This window comes from Mastigoproctus giganteus, chromosome 9 (genome assembly GCF_048544385.1).
Source record: "Mastigoproctus giganteus isolate SK-2022 chromosome 9, ASM4854438v1, whole genome shotgun sequence".
NCBI lineage: Eukaryota > Metazoa > Arthropoda > Arachnida > Uropygi > Thelyphonidae > Mastigoproctus > Mastigoproctus giganteus.
Window position 1 is genome coordinate 37996297 of NC_143583.1, and position 21624 is coordinate 38017920.

General features: G+C 35.8%; 1 protein-coding gene across 1 annotated transcript in view; it reads left to right on the forward strand.

The window, feature by feature from the left end:
• Positions 1–21624, forward strand: part of LOC150080152 (sodium/potassium-transporting ATPase subunit alpha-like) — a 379958-nt gene that overhangs the window by 332081 nt on the left and 26253 nt on the right. Inside the window, exons 18-19 of the mRNA XM_090380992.1 lie at positions 5513–5687; positions 18492–18622. Of these exons, the coding sequence (XP_090237118.1) occupies positions 5513–5687; positions 18492–18622 (306 nt within the window). The remainder of the gene's footprint in view (positions 1–5512; positions 5688–18491; positions 18623–21624) is intronic.

Genomic DNA, 21624 nt, shown 5'->3' on the forward strand with positions numbered 1-21624 from the left:
CTTAGTGAAAATCATAGTGAACATATTTTAATATACTGTAATCTATTTCATATGGCACTTCCTAATTATAAGATGAAATACACAAGGCATAATTTCTTATGGGTTTAGGTAATTAACTATATAATATTGGTGTAGATATACCATAGTTTACCCATAAATTTGAACTACGTAATGTAGTGTGGAAGGCATAGTTTTAATTGTATCTCATATTGTGGGTGCCTTTAAAACATCAGCTGGATTATCCCAGTGCACAAGGGTTCAATCTGATTAGCTTACTACTTTGTTGTAGTCATATACATAAAAAAAAAAATTCCTTGTCCCCATTCTTTGCTCTCCTAACCAATGCTTTCTCATACACAGCCCTGGTCTCCCTGACCTATTACAGATCAACTTGTACTTCTTGTAGACTTCAGTACTTTTCATCGCTCTGTAACTGTCTGACTGTATTTTTCTGTTCTGTTTGACCCGGCAACCATGCATACATTTAGGCATTCATGGCTTCTGTGATTTTTGTTTTAAAAGTATTCCATAATTCAAATGTATTTGCCATCTCTCGGCAATCTGCCCAGTTCACAGATGCCATATAGTACCTTAAACTGTCAAAGTCCTCTCTTCTGAAGTTAAAACCTGTGACTTTACCTTTAACTACTACTGCAACATCTTTCTTCATCTTCCAACTGACGATTGCTTGATCTCTTTCTGAAAATGGTTCCTGTACTTTAAGCCCTCTGATGTCATCTGATTCATTAGTAATGATGAGGTCAAGAATATTCTCACTCCTAGTACTTTCTCTAACATGTTGGTACAAATAATAATTATCTACTTTATTCAAAAATTTTTCCTCATCATGAGTTTCCCTCCCACTTATTCCATTAATCTGGTGGTAGATTAAAGTTACCAATAATAACACATTCACACTTTCTTGTCGATTCCATCTGCATGTAAAGACTCTTGTCACATTCTTCACAACCTTCTGGTCTGTAGATTTGTTTCTCTCATTGTTCCTTTACTTTCAACTAACTCTCACCCACACAAATTCTATGCTGGCAGACGTAATGTCAGACTCAGCAAAAGCTCTTCTCGAGCTCAGGCTGCTTTTGATAAGAAGCATGACCTCTCTGTGAGGTACACTTGCACACAAACTGATACAATTATTGCCATACCATCTCACTGTCATGTAACCTGTAGTAGCAGTATGGAAATGTAATGTTTCCAAAAATTTTCATTTTTGTGTTTAAAACAAATCCCCCCCCCCCCCACACACACACACCTCTCATGAAATTTCTTAAAATTTAAGATTTTTGGAAAATGAGAATCCACAAATAAGACATTATCTGGAAAAAAAGACATTTTTGAAAACAATCTGTACTGCTTGTTTGTGTTATCTGTTTAACTATTGCAAGTTGCTTCAGATATTACCTTGCTTCACCTTAAGGCAAACTGCCTAGTTAATATACACTGTGTGTTACATTTCAGGTACACTCACAAATAATTCATAATTTATAACGAAAAAAACAAGTTCTATGCATGAAGTAAAAACATTTTATTTCTGGTCAAGCCTTAAAATTGTGATCCAGCTAAATTGCCATCTTGCTGGATGGCAGCTTTAAGGCTTGACCTCTAATACTTATGAAATTGTCCTATTGCATTCCACCATGTGACTTAACACTACTAATGCGAGAAAAAAATATTCTCCGCAAACAAAGTATTTAAATATTTCATATTGCTCTATCAGCTTGGTATGCTTGTTATAACTCCAATTTACACAGATGATTCGAAATCTGGATTTAGTGTTGGCACAGTTCCAATCCAGTCTCTTACCCAACATCATAATGTCCAAAAAACTTACAACTAAATTTAGTAGTTATGCTGCTGAACTTTGTGATCGAAATATCCTTAACCTACATTTGGAGTGTGTGTGTGTGTGCGTGTGCGCAACACACATTTGTGGACGGACCGACTCATTCAGTGTAATTTCAAACTATACAACGGAGGAAAAAGCACTGTAATCAGTAACTCAGGCAAATTTGGGACATATTTTAATGAGAATATTTAATAAATGATAACAAACAAGTTATATTTAGTATAACCCCAGGGGCTCACATCTAGTGAGTATGGGCTTGACACACCTAGGGTCTTGAGCTGGATATCATCATTCTTCTCCTCCTTGGTGATTCCCTTTTATTTCTCTCTCTCTCTCTCTCTCTCTCTCTCTCTCTCTCTCTCTCTCTCGGGGTAGTTCAGAATTTTTTTTTTTTTTTTTTTTTCTTTGGCTGGTGCAGCATAGGCCTTGGGCTTCCTTGCACCATATGGCTAATAATAATAATAATTAGTAGTGGCAAGTGATGCAACAAAACAAGCTCGTATGAACTTACTTTCTTGTATCATTTGCCACTACTAATACTAAATCTACTAATATTTGCCTGTACTAATACACCATCATGGGGGGGGGGAGTTGAACTTCCCAAATCACTTCTGCATCTCCTCCAGTAGTGTCTAGTTCTTCCTTGAATTTATTCAAACCATCTGCCACTTCCACAACAACGGGCGAAAGTTTTTTGTTTTTTTTTTAATGAAAACCCCAAACGCTGAAGGTATTAGAACCTTTAGTACTGCATGTGTGGATTGAAGTTTAAGAAGATGAAAGGAGTTTGGACTAAAAATAAATCCAGAAAAGTCTAAATTTATGATATTCTCATTAAAGAAAACGCCTTCCTATATTCAGCCAACACTATTGAATTCTCCTATTCCCATCGTCAAGAAACATACTGATCTGGGGTTGTTTTTGATCCTAAGCTCTGCTTTGGTAACCACGTGGAAAAGCTGCTCACCGCCCGATGGATGGCCAAGCAGCATTTGCATTATACTAATGGAGTAACGACCACCAGAAGTTATATAAAAGGGCATCTGCTGCTCCTAGCACAATTCGACTACTCTTTTCTACTGAGTTTTGGCTCTTAAAATGGGCCATAAACAAACAAACTTCGTCCACAGTTAAGGACAACTGAAATGGCCAGTTTGATTAAAATTCACAGGCTTCCCACGCTGATTAGGGTGAAATGCTTTACCACAACTATAAAAATGATCACTGGCAAGATTTCGGCACCATTCTGGGACCTGTGCTATTAGAGAATTCCTCAGAGTGACTCCAACTCTGTGCCCACATCTGAACTGTCTCCACCTATCTGATAGGTTTCTGCCATTTTAGCTACTTTTATGTGCCTAGTCTTTGGATGCTGACCTTAGTAAGTTTTCTTTGATAGGGAGTACAGACGCCACATCTTTAAATTGTACTTCCCTGATCCTTCTCCTTGAAGCTCGCTTTAATGCCACAAGCCAGCAATATGACATGAAGATAGCTTACCAACCAACCTTCCAGTTTTCCACCTATATATTCTTTGCATATTTTGATGCTTATAATTGTATTATACTTTGAGTGTTGAGCTATATTTACTTTTATTCGTCCACATATGCATTTTTATGTTTAATTTATTAATTTCTTTTTCTTACATATTGTACTATTACTGTTACCCTCTGGCCTTGTGGCCGTGAAGGGCAACATTGCAATGTATCCATTTGTATTATTATTATTATTATTGCAGTAAAAGATTTCTATTTATTCGCATTAGATTTAAAAGTTTAAGGTTGTAATTTTCAGGAAATACCTGTGAATGGAGGTTGTCTCTCTTTGTTCTAATCAACCACTTGCTGGCTGAAGGCAAACTCCATTTATTCTTCAGCCATCCTTCCTCAGTTTGAATTGAGATGCAGTCTGAACAATCACTGAGATCGCTGAATCCATTCAAAGCCTTAAACACCTCAATCAGATCACCTTGCAGGTGTGCCTAGTCTCTAGATGCTGCAGTTTACATAACTGAAGCTCTTTCTTGGTAAGAGCACCTTTGTTCCCCTCAACAATTTCATTGTCTTTCTCTGCACCTGTTGCAGCAGATCTACAGCCTTCCTAAAACGAGGCCCTCCAGTACTCAAAGTGTAGCCTAACCTTGTACAATGGGATAATTACCTCCTTATCCCTGCTAGCAAAATTCCTGCATATCATTGACAAAACCCCAAAAGTTGTCCTGGCAGCATGTCTGCATTGCTCAGAGAACTTCATATCTGACTGCACAATTACCCCTGTTCTTTTTCATTTTCCACTACCCTGAGTGTAGTACCACACAGTTGGTACATTAATCTGTGATTACTGCTATCCATATGCTGTACCCTGCATTTGTACAGGGTACAATTCCTCAGCCCATCTGCCTAATTTTTAAAGATCTTGTTGTTTACCTTGATTACTGTCATTAACACCCTACCAACCTTTGTATCATTTGCAAACTTAGACATTAAGTCTGATATACCTTCATCAATATCATTAATAAATATATAAAATAACAAATACGCTCAGCACTGAACCCTGGGGGACTCCATTCATAACTGCCCTTTGTTTGTCCCACTCGATCATCCTTTTATTCGTAGCTGTAACTTGCTCTTAATGCCACGCTGCTCCGGTTTGTACAAGTCTTATGTGCAACAGTATCAAAAGCAATCAAAATCAAATTCCTGAAATCCAAATATATGTTATCAAAATTGTTTTAAAATTATATTTTGTTGGATCTCTGGTCACATGGATATACCTGTAATGAAGATGGAGACACTTGCTGGCTGATTTAGCAGTAGGTCAATAGGACCTACTGCTAAATCAGCAGTAGGTCCTATTGACCCTTCCTTTAATGTACCATTTAGTGATGGTAAATGTATTATACCAGAATGATGTGTTGAAAAATGGCAGCATGTCTGACACCAAAATCCATAAGTTATATGGAATTAAACAAATCCTAAGGTTTTGAAAACCACCTTTCAGTGCAATCTAATTCCTAATAATTTTCCTAATTTTAGAAACTTGCTCTTCTGATTAGCACAGTTTAGCTGCATTCCCTGTGCTGCTCTTATACCATAAAATCTCCATAACAACAACTTTTGGTTCTGCTTCCTGTTAGAACCATTTCCATCTTGAATAATCCTGTCTTGTATTTGAAATAATTATTGAATGTTGGATTTAAGTTAGAAATGCTTCGATATAAGAGTTGTCTGAAGATCTTTCATGTAAAGAGGTCAAACTTTGAAGTGAGTTTCATAATATTTTGGTTAAAGATTTTTATAAAATCTGTTACCAAAATTCTGTTTAATACGTAAGTATGTTAGCATACTGTATTAAAATAGTATGGTAAAATTTCACTGCACATTTGTTTATAATTTTACTCCACTTCATCCCACCCCAACTCTTCTCAAGCAGTGGAGTTTAGTATGAGCAGAGGGATTAGGAAACTGATTTTTGAAAAAAAAAATTGTTTCAAACTTTTTGCATTAAAGTGTATGCACAAAGAAAAAAAGTTCAGGGCAGATTTTGATTAGTGTATTCATAATATAAATTTATGTTTTATATAGCTGTGCTTCACTAAAAGATCCACTTCACTTAATTACTGATAAAGCAGAAAATTCTACTTTTCAGGTTAATCTCAATGTCATATGGTCAGATTGGAATGATGCAAGCTGCTGCAGGGTTTTTTGCATACTTTGTTATCATGGGAGAGAATGGCTTCTGGCCTGCAAGGTTACTAGGAATACGAAAAGAATGGGACTCAAAAGCAATTAATGATCTTTCGGATTCCTATAACCAAGAATGGGTAAGCTGATCGATGTAAAGCTTTATTTTTTATTTATTTATTATTTTTTTTTTTTTTGCATTTATTTTAAGATATTTTTAAAATGAATGAATAATTTAATCTCAAAGTAGAAACTCTATTGCTTAATTTAATGACTTCACTTTTAATTTGGATTGTTCGGGACTTAAATTCTGTCTATGGAAATTTCTGCTAGCTACTTAACTGATTTCAGGTAGAGCTTGTACTGCCCACCTTTTACAAGCAGAGAAAGGAGATCTTCAGTACTCCTAAGCTTCTAGTTTATAAGTATAAACCGATAAATTAGTACAAAGGATTTTGGGTTATTTTGAGTCCCTCCATCGAACAGATTAGTCCATAGTCATATTAGTTCGTAGTAAACCACCGAAGTAGGTGAAATAGCTCATATTGTGAATGCCTTCAAAACAAGTTGTCCTGATATTGTGCTAACTGAAATATGCAATGCTTCCCCAGTGGAGAAGACTAATGTTACTTATTCTCTGCAGATACCACCACCCAGATGGCACCATTTGTAAATGTTGGATGGAATAATAAACACTCTTAATCTCATTTCTGTTCCTATTAGACACAGAAAAGCAAAAAAGTGGAGGAAAGTGATAGTAGGAGGAGAAGAAGAAATACCGTCAAAAAAGGAAAGGGGCAGTTACTCCTCAAACTCGCACTTACTCAAGTATTCACGCGTAAATCCCTCGAATAGGCAACACTGCCCCAGTCGGGAAGACTGTTGTCTATTCTCGGTAATGAACGATACCATCAGGCTCCTCCAGGCGCCACTGTTTTGAAGCTTGCTGGCCTCTCGTCAGTGGGCAGGTGGGTATCCTGGTGATATAATTTCAAGGCTCATTGATGGGTGTGTTAGGTACCCTGGTGTTACAATAAATGACAACCTAGTTATGAAGTATAACTCCACAATAAGAGAGATGCCAGATGGTGTGCAGTAGTAAAGACTTGAAAAGGTTTTAGTGCTGAAAGCCTCGAAACAGTGCCATCTGGATGGTGGTATCTGCCAAGAATAAGTAACATTAGTCGTCTCCACTGGTGAAGCATTGCTTATTAGAGGTAGTACGATATTAGGGCAACTCGTTGTGAAGGCAATGTGAGATATAACAAAAATGGTGCTATTTCACCTACTTCAGTGATTTAATACAAAGCTAATGCATAGCATCATTCATCGATGTGATGCTATGCGCTAACTTGTTCAATTAGTGAATTTTCTGTAGTCTGAGGCTTTCAGCCCTAAAACCTTTTGAGTCCTTCCAGTGATATGGGCCAGCCTTTGGTCCTGAAGGCACAGACTTATATTCACATTAGAGATAATACCATTTTCCACTAATCTACATAAATTGCTAATATCACTTTTATATAAATAGCATCACAAAGTAGATGAATCTGTTGTTTAGTTAAAACTCAAAGCATTGAAACAGCTGTTTCACGACTTGGTGGTCTATCAGATAATGGATGGCCTCTACAGCAAACTTATACCAGTCAGAATAATTTTTAAATGTACATCCAAATGGTGTAAGGGGAAAAAGTCTAATTAAACACTACAAACGTTCTCTACTTTTAACCTCTGAGGCCAGGACACTTTTTCCCTACACAACAAAGTAATAAAAGTTGCAAGGTTATATTTCAACACAGACATTGAAATAATTTGAAAATTATTAATATTAGTAATGGCTACATGGTGCAAGGAAGCCTATGGCTTATGCTGCACCAGACAAAAAAAAGTAAAAATAAAATAATAATAAAATAACAAAAAATAAATAAAATAATAATAAAAGTTAATAAGAGAAAAGGAAATATACAACCTATGCATTTCCCTCCTCCATTAGATCCAGCTGACTTTTGAATTTCCCTAGACTGTCACCCTCTACTGCCCATCTAGGTAACTTATTCCAGTAATTTATAACTCGCTGGCTAAAATAAAACTTCTTACAATCCAGTCTAAACTCCCCCTGTAATTTGAAAATTATGTCCTTATTCATTTTTGCTTATGCCTCTCAGAGCCTTAACCACCTCAATCAAGTCTTCTCTAAGGTGCCTAGTTTCCAAACTCTGCAACCCACATATTCAAAGTCTTTCTTCATATGGTCCCCTTTTGCCAGTCTCACCAGGCAAGTTACCCATCTTTGGACCCTTTCAAGAAGAACAGTGTCTTTCTTTAGGTGCGGTCTCCATACTTGAACACAGTATTCCAAGTGTGGTCTAACAATAGCCTTATATAATGGGATTATGACGTCCTTATCTCTACTAGCGATTGTTCGATAAATAATCGATGGGACACCATGGGCCCTCTTTGCAACCAGTCTACAATGCTCAGAGAACTTCATATCTGACCATATCATAATACCCAAGTCCCTTTACTCCACTGCCAGCATTAGTTCAACTCTACCAAGTGTTATAAGTTATTTTGAGGTTGCTGTTCTCCAGATGCAATACTTTACACTTTTCTGGATTAAAGCATAGCTGCCATTTTTCTGACCATCTTTGAAGTCTATCTAGGTCATTCTGAAGAAGCTCTGCTTGGCGGCAATCATTAACTACTCTACCAATCTTTACACCATCTGCAAATTTAGACCTCACGCCATCTATCCCTTCATCGATGTCATTTATGAAAATCAGAAACAACAGTGGTCCTAATACCGTTCCTTGTGGAACCTCACTTCTTACATCAACTCAATCTGAGGAATAACCATATATCACAGCCCTCTGCCATGAAGCCATCCAACTATCCATCTAAGGATTGGATTTTCCCTGTGATTCCAACCTGTTCCAGCTTATAAATTAACCGCTCATAAATGTGGGACTGAGTCAAATGCCTTGCTGAAATCCAAATAAACATCGAATTATTTCCTAGGTCCAGCTCTTGAATGACCCTGTCAAAATAGCTAACCAGATTAGTTAAACATGATTTTTCCTTTACAAAACCATGCTGAATATACTTCAGAATTCCATTTCTACCTAAGTGATCCTGAATTCCACCCTTGATCATTGTCTCCATGATTTTTTTCTACTACTGAAGTTAGACTAACTGGCTGGTAATTTCCTACTACGCTCTTAGAACCGCCCTTATGTATCGGAGACACATTGGCACTTTTCCAGTTCAATGGAATCACTCCAGAGTCCAGTGATGCCCGCATAATTAGCCTCAATGGTTCAATGCACTCACTTGCCACCTTCCTTAAGATTATAGGGTATATGCCGTCAACCCAAGGAGCCTTATTGCCCTGTAGGCTCAAGTTTTTTCATTAAATAAATGTATGAAAATTTCAACATCATTAATTACATTTTTTTTCAACTTCACTCCCATAATATCTCATTGATGTGAAGGGTTTTTCTTCTGTAAATATCGATGCAACGTAACTGTTGAGTTCATATGCAGCTTCAGCTGGGGTATATAATACTATCCCACTTTCATTACATAAGGGTCCAGTCTAGTTTGTTCTTCTCTTCTTTGCATTTATATATGTGAAGAATTCCATATTCCCCCCCCCCTCTTTGCCAGCAGATTTCTCATCTGTCTTTGCCAGTTTAACATTTTCTGTGGCACTGTTACAGATCAATTTGTAGCTGTTATACGCTTCTATACTTTTTATTGCTCTGTATATTTTCCATGCTGTCTTTTTCTGCTCAAGTAATCTTGGCAACTTCATTATTCATCCAACTTGGAATCCTCCTCATGGAGTTTTTTTTTTTTTTTTTAATGGTATATAAGCATTCAAGGCTTCTGTGATTAAATTTTTTTTAAGGAATACCATAATTCAGTTGTATTCGCTCTGTGAGATATCTACCCAGTTAATAGAGGCCATGCAGCACCTTAAGCCATCGTAATTTCCTTTCCTGAAATTTTAACCCATTCTTTTGCCTTTAACTACTGCTACCTCTCTTCATCATCCACCGTAGAACTCTGTGATCACTTCCTCCTACTGGTTCCTGTACTGTCAGCCCTATTATGTCATCTATCAATGATATTGACAAAGGCAGACAATTTACTGCTGTGTCCTGCAGGAGCCTGTGAAATGTGTTGAGGGGAGAAACATCAGCCAAGCTGTATCAGTGAACCAAAGAAGTTAGCAAATTAGTTCTCAGTGTATTTATAACAAGTTGAAGTCATTCCAAGTGTGGGAAGGGGAGAAGGTGTAAATAGGTCAAAGTCGGCTATTAAACAAATGAAGCATAAACAACCCAGGATAGTGGAGAAATATCAAACTGAAAAAGTAGAGGAAAAGGCTCTCAACTTTTTTAGAGGCTAAAAAGGAGAGGTGGCAGAAAAATAGCATCTCAAATATTGCTTTCAGTTAACCTAATTGTGCACGAGAAATAAGAAATAAACTGTGTAGCAACAGCAAAAAGTAATTGGAAGAAGGGGAATACAGTGGTGTTTTTAGCCAACAGGGGGTGCGAAACCTGTGCCTGTAGTAGGGATTATATATTATATATATATATATATAATCCAAAATTAAATAGAAGGGTGGAAAGTAAAAATAAATAAGAAAAAATAGTAATAAAGCAAACATCAGGGCAGAAATAATGCACAAACCACTACATGTTGCGTATAATAAACTAAAATAAAATGTATGCCAGTAGCATGGCAAACCAGTTGAGCAAAAATGAACTTAACCAATTGGTTTAGTTTGTTTCTGTTCATTTTCGCTCTACTGGTTTGCTATGCTACTGGCATACATTTTATTTTAGTTTGTTTATATATATATGAATAATAGTACAGTAGACTCTCGATTTTCCGGGATAGATGGTAAAAAACAAATCCCGGATAATGGATTTCCCGGTTAATCCAAAAAATAGAAGTCTCCGACATATGTAAGAGATACGTTCCAGGACTTCTTACTTCGTCAAGTTTTACGTGACTCGGGAATGAATAGTAACATATTGCTACTATATTATTATTGACAAATCTGAATTCAGTGTGATACTTGTTAATGTTTGACCATTTTCATACATTCTTATTAGTTTAATTTTCTGATCCAAATCGATCGCTTTCCTTTTGTTAGTTGATGTACCAGTACCGATGTCACTTATTCTCTTAGTCGGCACCATGATAACGGTCAAAATGAAATTTTCTGTAAAGAACTTAACAGGCAAAAACTCACTATTATTACCCCGCACGAGCTCACATTTTACTAAAGTACATTTCTGGAGGTCAACAAAAAACAAAAACAATTTGCACTTTTTTGTGTTATTGGGCTTTTCTGTTAGCACAATCTATTATAAACGGGCAGTAAACTCGATCTTATTAGTATTAGTATTAGTAACGGCCGTATGGTGCAAGAAAGCCTATGGCTTATGCTGCACCAGCCAAAAAAAAAAAAAAAAAAAATCCGAACAAAACAATGATAAAAACAAAAATTAAATAAATAAATAATAATAATTAATAAATAAATAAAAATAATAAAATGAAATTAAAAATTAAATAAAAAGGAAATTAATCCTATCATCCTATGCGCTTCCCTTACCCGAAAGTACTATCCAGATGACCTTTGAATTTCTCCAAACTGTCGGCCTCTACCACCCATGAAGGCAACTTATTCCAGCAACTTATAACTCGCTGGCTAAAATAAAACTTCCTGCAGTCCAATCTAAACATTTCCCCGCATAACTTGAATTTATGTCCCCTAGTTCTAGCATCATTTATAATCTTGAAAATTTTGTCCTCATTCATTTTACTGATGCCTCTCAGAGCCTTAAACACCTCAATCAAATCTCCTCTAAGGTGTCTAGTTTCCAAACTCTGCAACCCACATATTCGAAGTCTTTCTTCATAAGGACGCCCTTTTGCCGATCTCACCAGGCGAGTTACCCTTCTTTGCACCCTTTCAAGAAGCTCGATGTCTTTCTTTAGGTGCGGTCTCCATACTTGAACACAGTATTCCAAGTGTGGTCTAACATAGGCCTTATATAATGGGATTGCACATGTGATAATACCGACAGCTGTAATTCTGTGGGTTTTTACGTTATTATGGTGAATTGTGTACCCCTTCACTGAAATCTTCAGTCATATAAAAAAACCCATAAACAATTGTAAGAATCTTCTCTTTTTTTTTCCCTATTTTTTTGCTTGTTACTTTGATCTCACCTGTGCAATTTGTGTGTGCCGTGATTGTCTTTATTGATTGCCTCTTATTATTATTTTTTTTTTTTGTTGTTTTAATTTTACAATCCTAAAAATAAAAAAAAATTATGTAAATCGAACGCAATATGCTGCGTAAGTTGGGGACTTACTGTATCGAAAAATGTTCAGCAACCTACGTAAAAAATATGGCGATAGATTAAAAAAAACTTACCACGTACTACTCGTTTGTCCAATATGATGCTTCCCTTTTTTTTTTTTTTTTTTTTTGAAATGTCGATTTTAAATCTAATAGCTTCCCTTTATTTTTTACAATGTTGCGTTTGGTTTTGTTACCAACATTATAATGGTTCATTAGAGATTTAATGGATGCACCGTTTTCAAACTTTTGAATAATTTCAAATCTTTGTTTAACTGAAAGTGCAACTCTTTTGCGTTTACCCATCATTTTTGCGATTTCTAAACAAAAAAATTATGATTTCTGGTGGTTTTTTTTTTTTTTTTTAATTTGGAGTCTTGAAGTGACCCGGTAAATCGAGAGTCTGCTGTATTAAGAAGCTGAGTAATCATAGAGGGTGGAGAGTAACAATACGAAAAGGAAGATAACGTTGAATATGGATCAGGGACACTGCATTAGCAAAACATACCCTACAGTGTGAGTGTGTGTGAGTGAGTGATTTTTGTTTAATCCTATTGAAACTACGGTATACACCAGAAGTGAAATGGAAAGGAATGTAGTGATATATGGTAGGATGAGGTGACCAGGTAAGATATGAAAAAGAGAGAGACAGATAGTTTCAAGAAATGAAAAGGCAGCCAATATAAGACTACATTGCAGTGTTTTTCACAATTTCAGTGTCTTCATCAGAGGCCATCCACCGAAGTTATGAGAAAGACGGCAATGTTCTTGCTTCTGTTTCCGACATGTTCTGTATGCTATGGTGCACGTGTGCTGTAGACACGTGTTAAGAACGAAATTTGAAATTTTGGGCAAGAATAAGAGCTAATAAATTGTGCCAATAAATGTAATTATGTTATGTAGAGCATACAGATCATGGATGACCTTACTGAAGCAAGTTAAAAGAATTGAAAAACTGAAGTAATGATATCAAGATGTAAGAATAGGCAAGAAGAAAGGAACTTACCGTTATCTCGTAAGACTGAAAATGACCAAGATGGCAGTGTGCCAGTATATTTATGTATAGGTATGCTAGTGGTTTCTAGCATTAGAAAATGGTGCGCGGGGGGGGGGGGATTGCATGGTATGGTGTCATCACTGCAATATGCAGTGATGAACGCTGTTAAATACATGGTGCCCAAACTGCCCAGGATAGTTGAGAGATATAATAGCTTACAAAGTAGTCATGAAAAGCAGCTAAACTTCGTTAAGGCAAAAAATAGATTGGGTAAAGTGAGAAGGTAGTATTCCACATATTGTATTCTATAAACTAATGGCTCACAGGACATAAGAAGTAGGGACAAGTAAAGCAGAAAGATGAATGAAGTAGAAGTAAGTAGTTGGGCTTGGGTAGTTTGGGATTGCAAAACCAGTTCCTATAGTTAGGACCCTGATCAAAGGTCTGGGAGTGAGTACATTATTTATTTAAGGTCAGTTGTGTGAATGAGAAAAATATGATAGATAGATGAACTGAAAATTAAATTATATACATGGTTAATACACTGTTAGGCCAATTGGCTTAGAAAACCTGTACCCACCAATTGGCCTAACACAGGTATTAGCCATGTATGTAATTTAAATTTCATTTCATTATCTATATATCATATTTTTTTAACTAACACAACTGAACTTAAATACATGATGTACTCACTCCCTGAACTACCTGAGCTCAACTACTTGCCTCTACTTCACTCGTTCATCTTTCTGCTTTACTTTCCATACTTATGTCCTGTGAGCCATTAGTTTATCGAAAGCAATATGGATACTACCTTCTTACTTTACCCAATCTATTTTTCGCCTTAAAAAAGTTTAGCTACTTTTCACCACTACTTTAAGCTTTTTTATCTCTCAACTCTCCTGGGCAGTTTGGACACCATGTATTTAACAGTGTTCATTACCACATTGTATTTCAGTTTATACAACCAACTAGCCTAAAGACACCATACCATGCAATTTTTTTTTTTTCTCCACACCATTTTCTAACGCTAGGAACTGCTAGCACACCTATACATAAATATACTGGCACATTGCCATCTTGGTCATTCAGTCTCACAAGGTAATGGTAAGTTCCTTTCTTCTTGCCTATTCCTACATTCCGATATCATTACTTCAGTTTTTCAATTCTTTTTACTTGCTTCTGTAAGGTATGTACATAATTATATTATGTATATCCTACATAATATAATTATGTAGGGCATACATAACATTTATTGGCACAATTTATTAGACCTTATTCTTGCCACAAATTTTCAAATTTCGTTCTTAACACATGTCTACGGCACACCTGCCACGTAGCATACAGAACATGTCGGAAACAGAAGCAAGAGCATTGCCGTCTTTCTCATAATTTCGATGGATGGCCTCTCATGAAGACACTGAAATTGTGAAAAACACTGCAATGGAGTTTTATTTTGGTCGCCTTTTCATTTCTTATTTTAATTTCTTGCCAACTATATCTGTCTCTCTTTTTCATATCTTACCTGGTCACCTCATTCTACCATATATCGCTACATTCCTTATCCATTTCGTCGAATTCACTTCTGGGGTATACCGTAGGTTCAATAGGATTAAACAAAAATCTTCTTCACACTTTCTACATACTTCACTTTCTACTATTCCTTTTATATATATATATATATATATATATATATATATATATATATATATATATATATAAAGAAAAGGAATTAAAAAAATAAACGGCAAAGTGCCCTATGCACGTAGGGCTGTTTGAAGTTCATTCAATTGGGATTAAATGGTATTAATTTTATCTTAATTTTGCATTTTACTTTTATTTATTTTTATATTATAATTGATTTTTTATTCCTTTTCTTTTCGGTCCCTGCCAGATCGGCTATAACATATGTCTGCTCACTTTTGCTGTCTGCTACGTGTATGTCATAACAGAAACAGAGGGCCTTACTTCTTGCTGTATTTCCTTTGGTTTTGGCTGCTGTCCCATAATTACATAGTTAAAATCTTAGGATCTATTGCATTAAGTACCATTTTTATTTTTTCCATGGTAATAACTACACCTGACAGGTCAGCACACCTACTCATACACTTATCTAATCTATTTATCTATATTTCATTATGGTTGCTGGATATTTCTGCTATTACTAGCAGTGTTCCAGATCTATAAATCAGCACATATATTATTTTTGAGTTCTTCTTTTTTAGCCATTGTGATTTTTCACTATAACTTATTATTAATTATATATATATATTAAACGTAATATAAAATCAAAGTTTCAGTTGATGAATAAAAATAAAAAAATAAATAAGCAAGGTATGACAGGTGTGCCAAAATGTGCAAAGCAGCAGTAAAGGATGCAAAAGTATATATAAGTATGTAAGAATAGATAAGTCTGATAAAATTTGCATAGATGGAGGTGAAAAATACACAAAGTGCCAAGGACTAGAAGTGTAAGGATAGTAGAAATAAATCGGTCAACTACTGTGAGTGCTGGGCACTCAGGATGAAGGATTCGTAGTCACGAATTGTTGTTAGTGTAGTATCTCAAATACAGAGCTTTATGGTAACTGAAAAAAAAGTTTCTAGAACCCTGGCTTGGCCTAAAACTGACTAATGAAAACGTTGTCTATTTGAGTCTTTCCAGTTGTTGTGAATGGCAACAACTGGAAGATGCGACTCGGACTTCTTCCTGGAGAAGCGATTAAAGTCTTGGGGGGGGGGGGAAGCAACTGGCACGTGAGGGCCATGCTAGACTCCATTCAGGCGCATCCCCACCACCACCACCTCAGCACTCTGAGTACCTCCTTGCTGGGACAACTCCAGCTTTGAAAATTGTTAAAAAATACTTCTTGTCACAAAATTTATAAATGACCTTTATAGAATTATTAATTAACTATTTAGCAACTTTTCTGTCACCAAAAGAAAAGTTACTTAGTACAAAGAAGCTCACTATCGAAGTGCAATAAAAAAATTGGTTTTTTAATTTTAACACAAAAATCAAATGATAGATTTCAATCCGAATAGTTTGTCCTTGATAAGCATCAAATAATGCATAGTTAATGTGATTTTTAAATTTTTAGCTCCATTAGCAATGAAAATAGAGGAGGAGAACACAAAGATTACTCACATTTTCCTGTCTGGTGCCACCATTTTTAATTTAAAAAATATTTTAAAAGTATATTTTAAACCTATTTGTTGAACTCTTTCCAACAGTGTATAATAAGCTATAGGTTGTTGACAACATATTTGTCCACCCAACAATTTATTCTCCATTTCTGAGACAAATTTTTGTCAACAATGATCAATATGGAGTTATGTTGGCCCACATGATGTACAAATCCATGCAAAATTTCAAGTCAATGGGTTGAGTGGTTCCAGAGATACAGTGCTGTGACAGACAACCGAGTGACATTATAAGGGTCCTTCATTAGACTATGGACGCTAAAAAAGAAGTATAGTAGGTTTGTAAAAGGCGACAATGTTAATATTCTAAAAGTAATGATGAATTAAAATTGTGGGCTGAATTGCAAAGCCAATTAGAGGTGAGGGAGCTGTAAAGTAAAATGATTAAACAAAATAAAGCAAAATAAAAAGAGGTAGAGCTGTCAAGAGATATGGGTGGGCAAATTTAGTTATAAGTTGAAAACGGATAGCAAAAATGCAAAATCCGATGTCAACTGAAGTAAATACTCATTCAAGGCCTCATACACCTCAGTAAATACTGAGGTGTACAAGGCCTTGAATGAGTTGAGCATGCTGAATTTTGATGGGATCCTTCCACTTGTTCAGATTACGAACCTAAGGGGGCATAAATTCAAATTAAGAAAGGACAGATGTAGAATAGATGTGCGGAAATTTGCCTTTAGCCAGCGGTTGGTTAATTGCTGGAACAAACTTGCATCTGTCATTGTGGAAGTTGATAGGTTGAATAAATTTAAGGAGAAACTGGACAGGCATTTGGAGGGAATGGTGTGATTTTTTTTTTTTTTTTTTTTGGTTGATGCTGCATAAGCTCATACACTTGCTTTCTTGCATCGCATACTACTACTACCCTAGGTGCCTTTCTTGTGTTTATCTTCAACAATTTCTCCTCCACTTTACTCTCTGTTATTACAAGATTATCTAGCTTACTGCCAGAGTTGAATATGCCTCTGGCATTCCCCTCGCTGAATAACTCCTCATGTGTGAATGTCGATGCAAAATATTCATTTAGTTTGTTAGCTACCTGAGCAGGATCATCAACAGTTGAACTATCGATATCAAGTGGACCAATCTGATTCATCCCCTTCCTTCTAGAGTTTACATAAGAAAAGAACTCTTTACTGTTTTTCTTTGCATCCTTTGCCAAAGATTTCTCGTAATCTGCCTTCGCCTGCCTAACCTCCTTTGTAACTTGGTTATAGATCAACTTATATCTATCATAGGCTTCTGTATCACGTGTTAATTTATATGTATCCCAAGCATTTTTCTTCTCTGTCATATGTCTCATTAGTTCATCTGACATCCATTTAGGCCTAAACCCTGAACAATATTTCATAGTTGGTATGTAAAGCCTAGTAGCTTCCCAGATATAATAAGGTTACAATATTCTTTGAGAAAATAAGGGGATATGTCACCAAGTGATTGAATAGAAAAAAAGAGATACATCAATGAATGGTTGAATTGTATTTTCAACAGCAGAAATTTGACAGAATGACCATGCATGCACTGGTTATTTGTGACATTTGAATTTACTGAAGGCAAATCTGTTTTGCACAGAAATAAAAACTTCATTGTTGAATGTCATTTTATATTTAAATCATTTAATCAGTGTCAAGATGATCTAGATATTTTTCAAAGAATGGAGCACACAATTAGCCTACCGTTTATTGTCTAGTGAATCAATCAATTTAGAAATTCAAAAAATCTGATGCTTTTGTCCTCCTAGACCCATACTTTTTACATTTTAGGAAATCATTTCCTAAATCTTCTACAGTAATAGGTTGACTGTATTCTACCAAAAATGAAGCAGAAAATACACTGCTTGTATAATGTGGTATCTCTGTTTTCAACCAGAAAACCTTTTTTCTTCTTGACACATTATGTTGCAAATATATATATATATATATATATATATATATATATATATATAATTTTTTTTTTTTATACATTTCAAATAGTCAGTAATATCATCTTTTCTTGATGATACTGACCATTTGAAGGGCATTAGATGAAAAGTTTGTTATATGTTGCTATTCATAAAAATCTTAAGTCATTTGCTAACTTCTTTGTGGGGATAAAATGAACCTTGCTTATTTTAAGATATTGACAAAAGTTTTTGTATATGTGGTCTATTAAAGGGATTTAAAAATACAAGAAGTTACATTAAGTTGCATAAAGTTGATATCCAGGATCCCTTTATATGTGAATTTATTTACCTCAAATGATAATTTTTTATTTACCTCAAATGATAATTTTTTATTTTTCTGTCCATATTTTGTATTAGAAAGAGGTGGAAAAGGTACATTGCAAATGACAATAGATTATATGTTATAATCTATTTTACAGACCTATCGAGACAGGAAGTCATTAGAATACACGTGCCACACAGCTTTCTTTGTTTCAATTGTGATTGTACAGTGGGCAGATCTCGTTATTTGTAAAACTCGTCGAAATTCTGTTCTACATCAAGGGATGAAGTAAGTTTTATTTTTCTTTTATTTGTTAATTTTGTGTTGTTTAATAGGTGTAATGGATATAAAGCATTCTTTTTATTCCAGATATGCTCTCTCAAATTTTCCATGAAATGATAATTTTCTCAGTTCGCTGCTTTATCCAGATATTTTCCATTTATGTCATGGGGAATGTTTGATTCTTATATAAGTGATAATTTTAAAAGCAGATATGAGGTGTGGCTATTAAATAATGAGACTGTGTACACACCATGCCACTTGTGAATCAAAGGCATGGTAGTTGACCCTGAACCTTTCCCTAGTTGTCTGCTTAGTCACATTCCAATGTACTCATTCGCTTTGCAATGAAAAAGGTTTTCATTACCTTGTGTTTTTTATAGTTTGCCAGGAAAAATGACAGACAAAAGAATTTAACAGTGAATCAATCTCACATTTTTAACTTAACTAAAGAAAATACCAACTCAAAGTTTGAGTTATGTCATTTATGGGAAGGTGCTATGTTAAGAGCTTGTGTGTTTGAGTGGCATAAAAGATTTTTAGAAGGAAGAGAGACTGTGGAAGACTATGAACAACTAAAGTTGTTCGGTATCCACGAAAACTGATGAAAATGTGGACCGGGTAAGGTGTTTTTTTTTTTTTTTTTTTTTGGAGCATTAGCAACTAAGGCCATATTGCTCCGGGATATGCAGTGGTCATTCCTTGACCTTTCCGTATCTGGTGGTGACGGGCTCGAACCCTGGTCTAATCAAAAGGCGTGTGCTACGCACTACTCCTCCTTCCCACCTGGCTACGGAGGTGCCACCGGGTAAGGACATTGATTAGAAGCAATCATCGTTTAAGCATTAGAATGGTTACCTTAGAACTCAATATGGACAAAGAAGCAATTAGACAATAACTAAAAATTTAGGCATGAGAAACGTGTCAAGATGATGCTAAAATTTTGAATGAAGGTCGAAGAATGAGAAGACTCCAAGTTTGTGAAGATGTTTTAATAACACTGAATAGCATCCAGATTTTCTGAGCACTGTAATTACTTGCAATGGAAGTTGGCTGTTCTAGTACAATCCAGAAACAAAAAAGCAGTCACAGTGGAAGACAATGATCCTCTAGACCAAAAAAGCAAGAATATCAAAATAAAATCAGAAATTTAAACCATGCTTCTTGTTCTCTTTGATATTAAATTTCAGTAGGTGCGGGTTATAGTGATCACCGGTTATTAAAATCAGCCACTTTATAGAATCAAATTTAAAAGAACCGATTCAAATCAATAAAATGCACAACACTTTCATAGTTTATTAGAATCACATCTTGGGCTATATGAATCAATTTTGAATGCCTCTGTGATATTTTTCTAAAGCACATTTCTGGAGATCACATTTCTAGAAGTGACAACCATAAAACAGTTTTCAGTTTATTGGCCTTTTTTGTTTGCCTCTTCATTTCCATATCTAAACTTTGTAAACTTTTTACTCTGAACAAAGTTGCACATGTAATATTAATTCCAATTTATGTGTGCCGTCTGCTTTGTTATTTATTTATTTATTTTTTTTTTTTACTGTATTTTAAATTTTACCACCCAAAAAAAAAAAAAAATGTCAGCGAACAGAAAGAGTGAATTTGAGTGTCTGGAATGAAGTTTCTGAAACCTGCATTAGCAACTGTTTAAAAGAATGTGGATTTAAAAAATGTGAAATTCATGTTGGCCAACTAAAGACAGAGGGTGGTAATCAATGGACACTGCTCTTCATGGACTAGTGTTATTAGTGGAGTCCCACAGGGTTTGGTGTTGGGCCCACTGTTGTTTTGTATATTTATCAGTGATATTGATGAAGGTATATCAGGCTTAATGTCGAAGTTTGAGTTTGCAGATGATACAAAGGTTGGCGTGGTTGTTAACAACAGTAATGACAGTGTGCTACTGCAACAGGATCTGGAAAATTTGGGAAGATGGGCTGAGAAGTGGCAACTGAAGTTTAACATTGACAAGTGCAAAGTACTGCATATGGGTGGAAGTACCCCAGAGGAACGTACCAACTGTGTGGTACTACACTTAGGGTGTTAGAAAATTAAAGACCTGGGAGTAATTGTGCAGTCAGATATGAAGTTTTCTGAGCAAAGCAGACAGGCTGCAAGAGCAGGTCATGGGGTTTTGTCAATGATATACAGGAATGTTGCTAGCAGGGAAAAGGAGATGATTATCCCTTTGAAGCAATGGTCAGGCCATGCCTTAAGAACTGCATACAGGTCTGGAGGTCTCATTTTAGGAAGGATGTAGATTTGCTTGAGCATGTACAGAGAAGGGCAACAAGCTTGGTGAGAGGAATGAAGGGATTCTCTTACCAAGAGAGGCTCAAGTTCTGCAAATTGCAGCGGCTGGAGACTAGGCACCTGTGAGGTGATTTGATTGAGGTGTATAAGGCCTTGAATGGGTTGAGCATGCTGTTTTCTGATGAGATTCTTCCACTAGCTCAGATCACGAAACTAAGGGGCCATAAATTCAAATTGAGGAAAGACAGGTGTAGAATAATGTGTGGAAATTTGCCTTTAGCCGGCAGGTGGTTAATTGCTGGAACAAACTTCCATCTGTCGTTGTGGAAGTTGATAGCTTAAGTTGATAGATAAATATACAAAACAACAATGGGCCCAACACTGAAACCTGGGGAGCTCCGCTAATAACATTTGTCCACGAAGAGCAGTGTCCATTGATTACCACTCTCTGTCGTCTCCCACTCAGCCATCCCTTTATCCATTGCACCAACTTGCCCTTAATGCCATACCTCTCCAATTTGTACAGCAGTCTTCCATGTGTAACAGTATCAAAAGCTTTCCTGAATCCAAGTATATGATATCAAAATTATTTTTTGCATTAGTTCCTTTGTGATCACATCATAGTATCCAATCAAATTGGTCAGGTAAGACCTCCTTTTAATAAACTCATGCTGTGTCTTATTACCAGTCTTGTCTAGGTGATCCTTCAATGCTTCTTTAACCAATGATTCCATTATTTT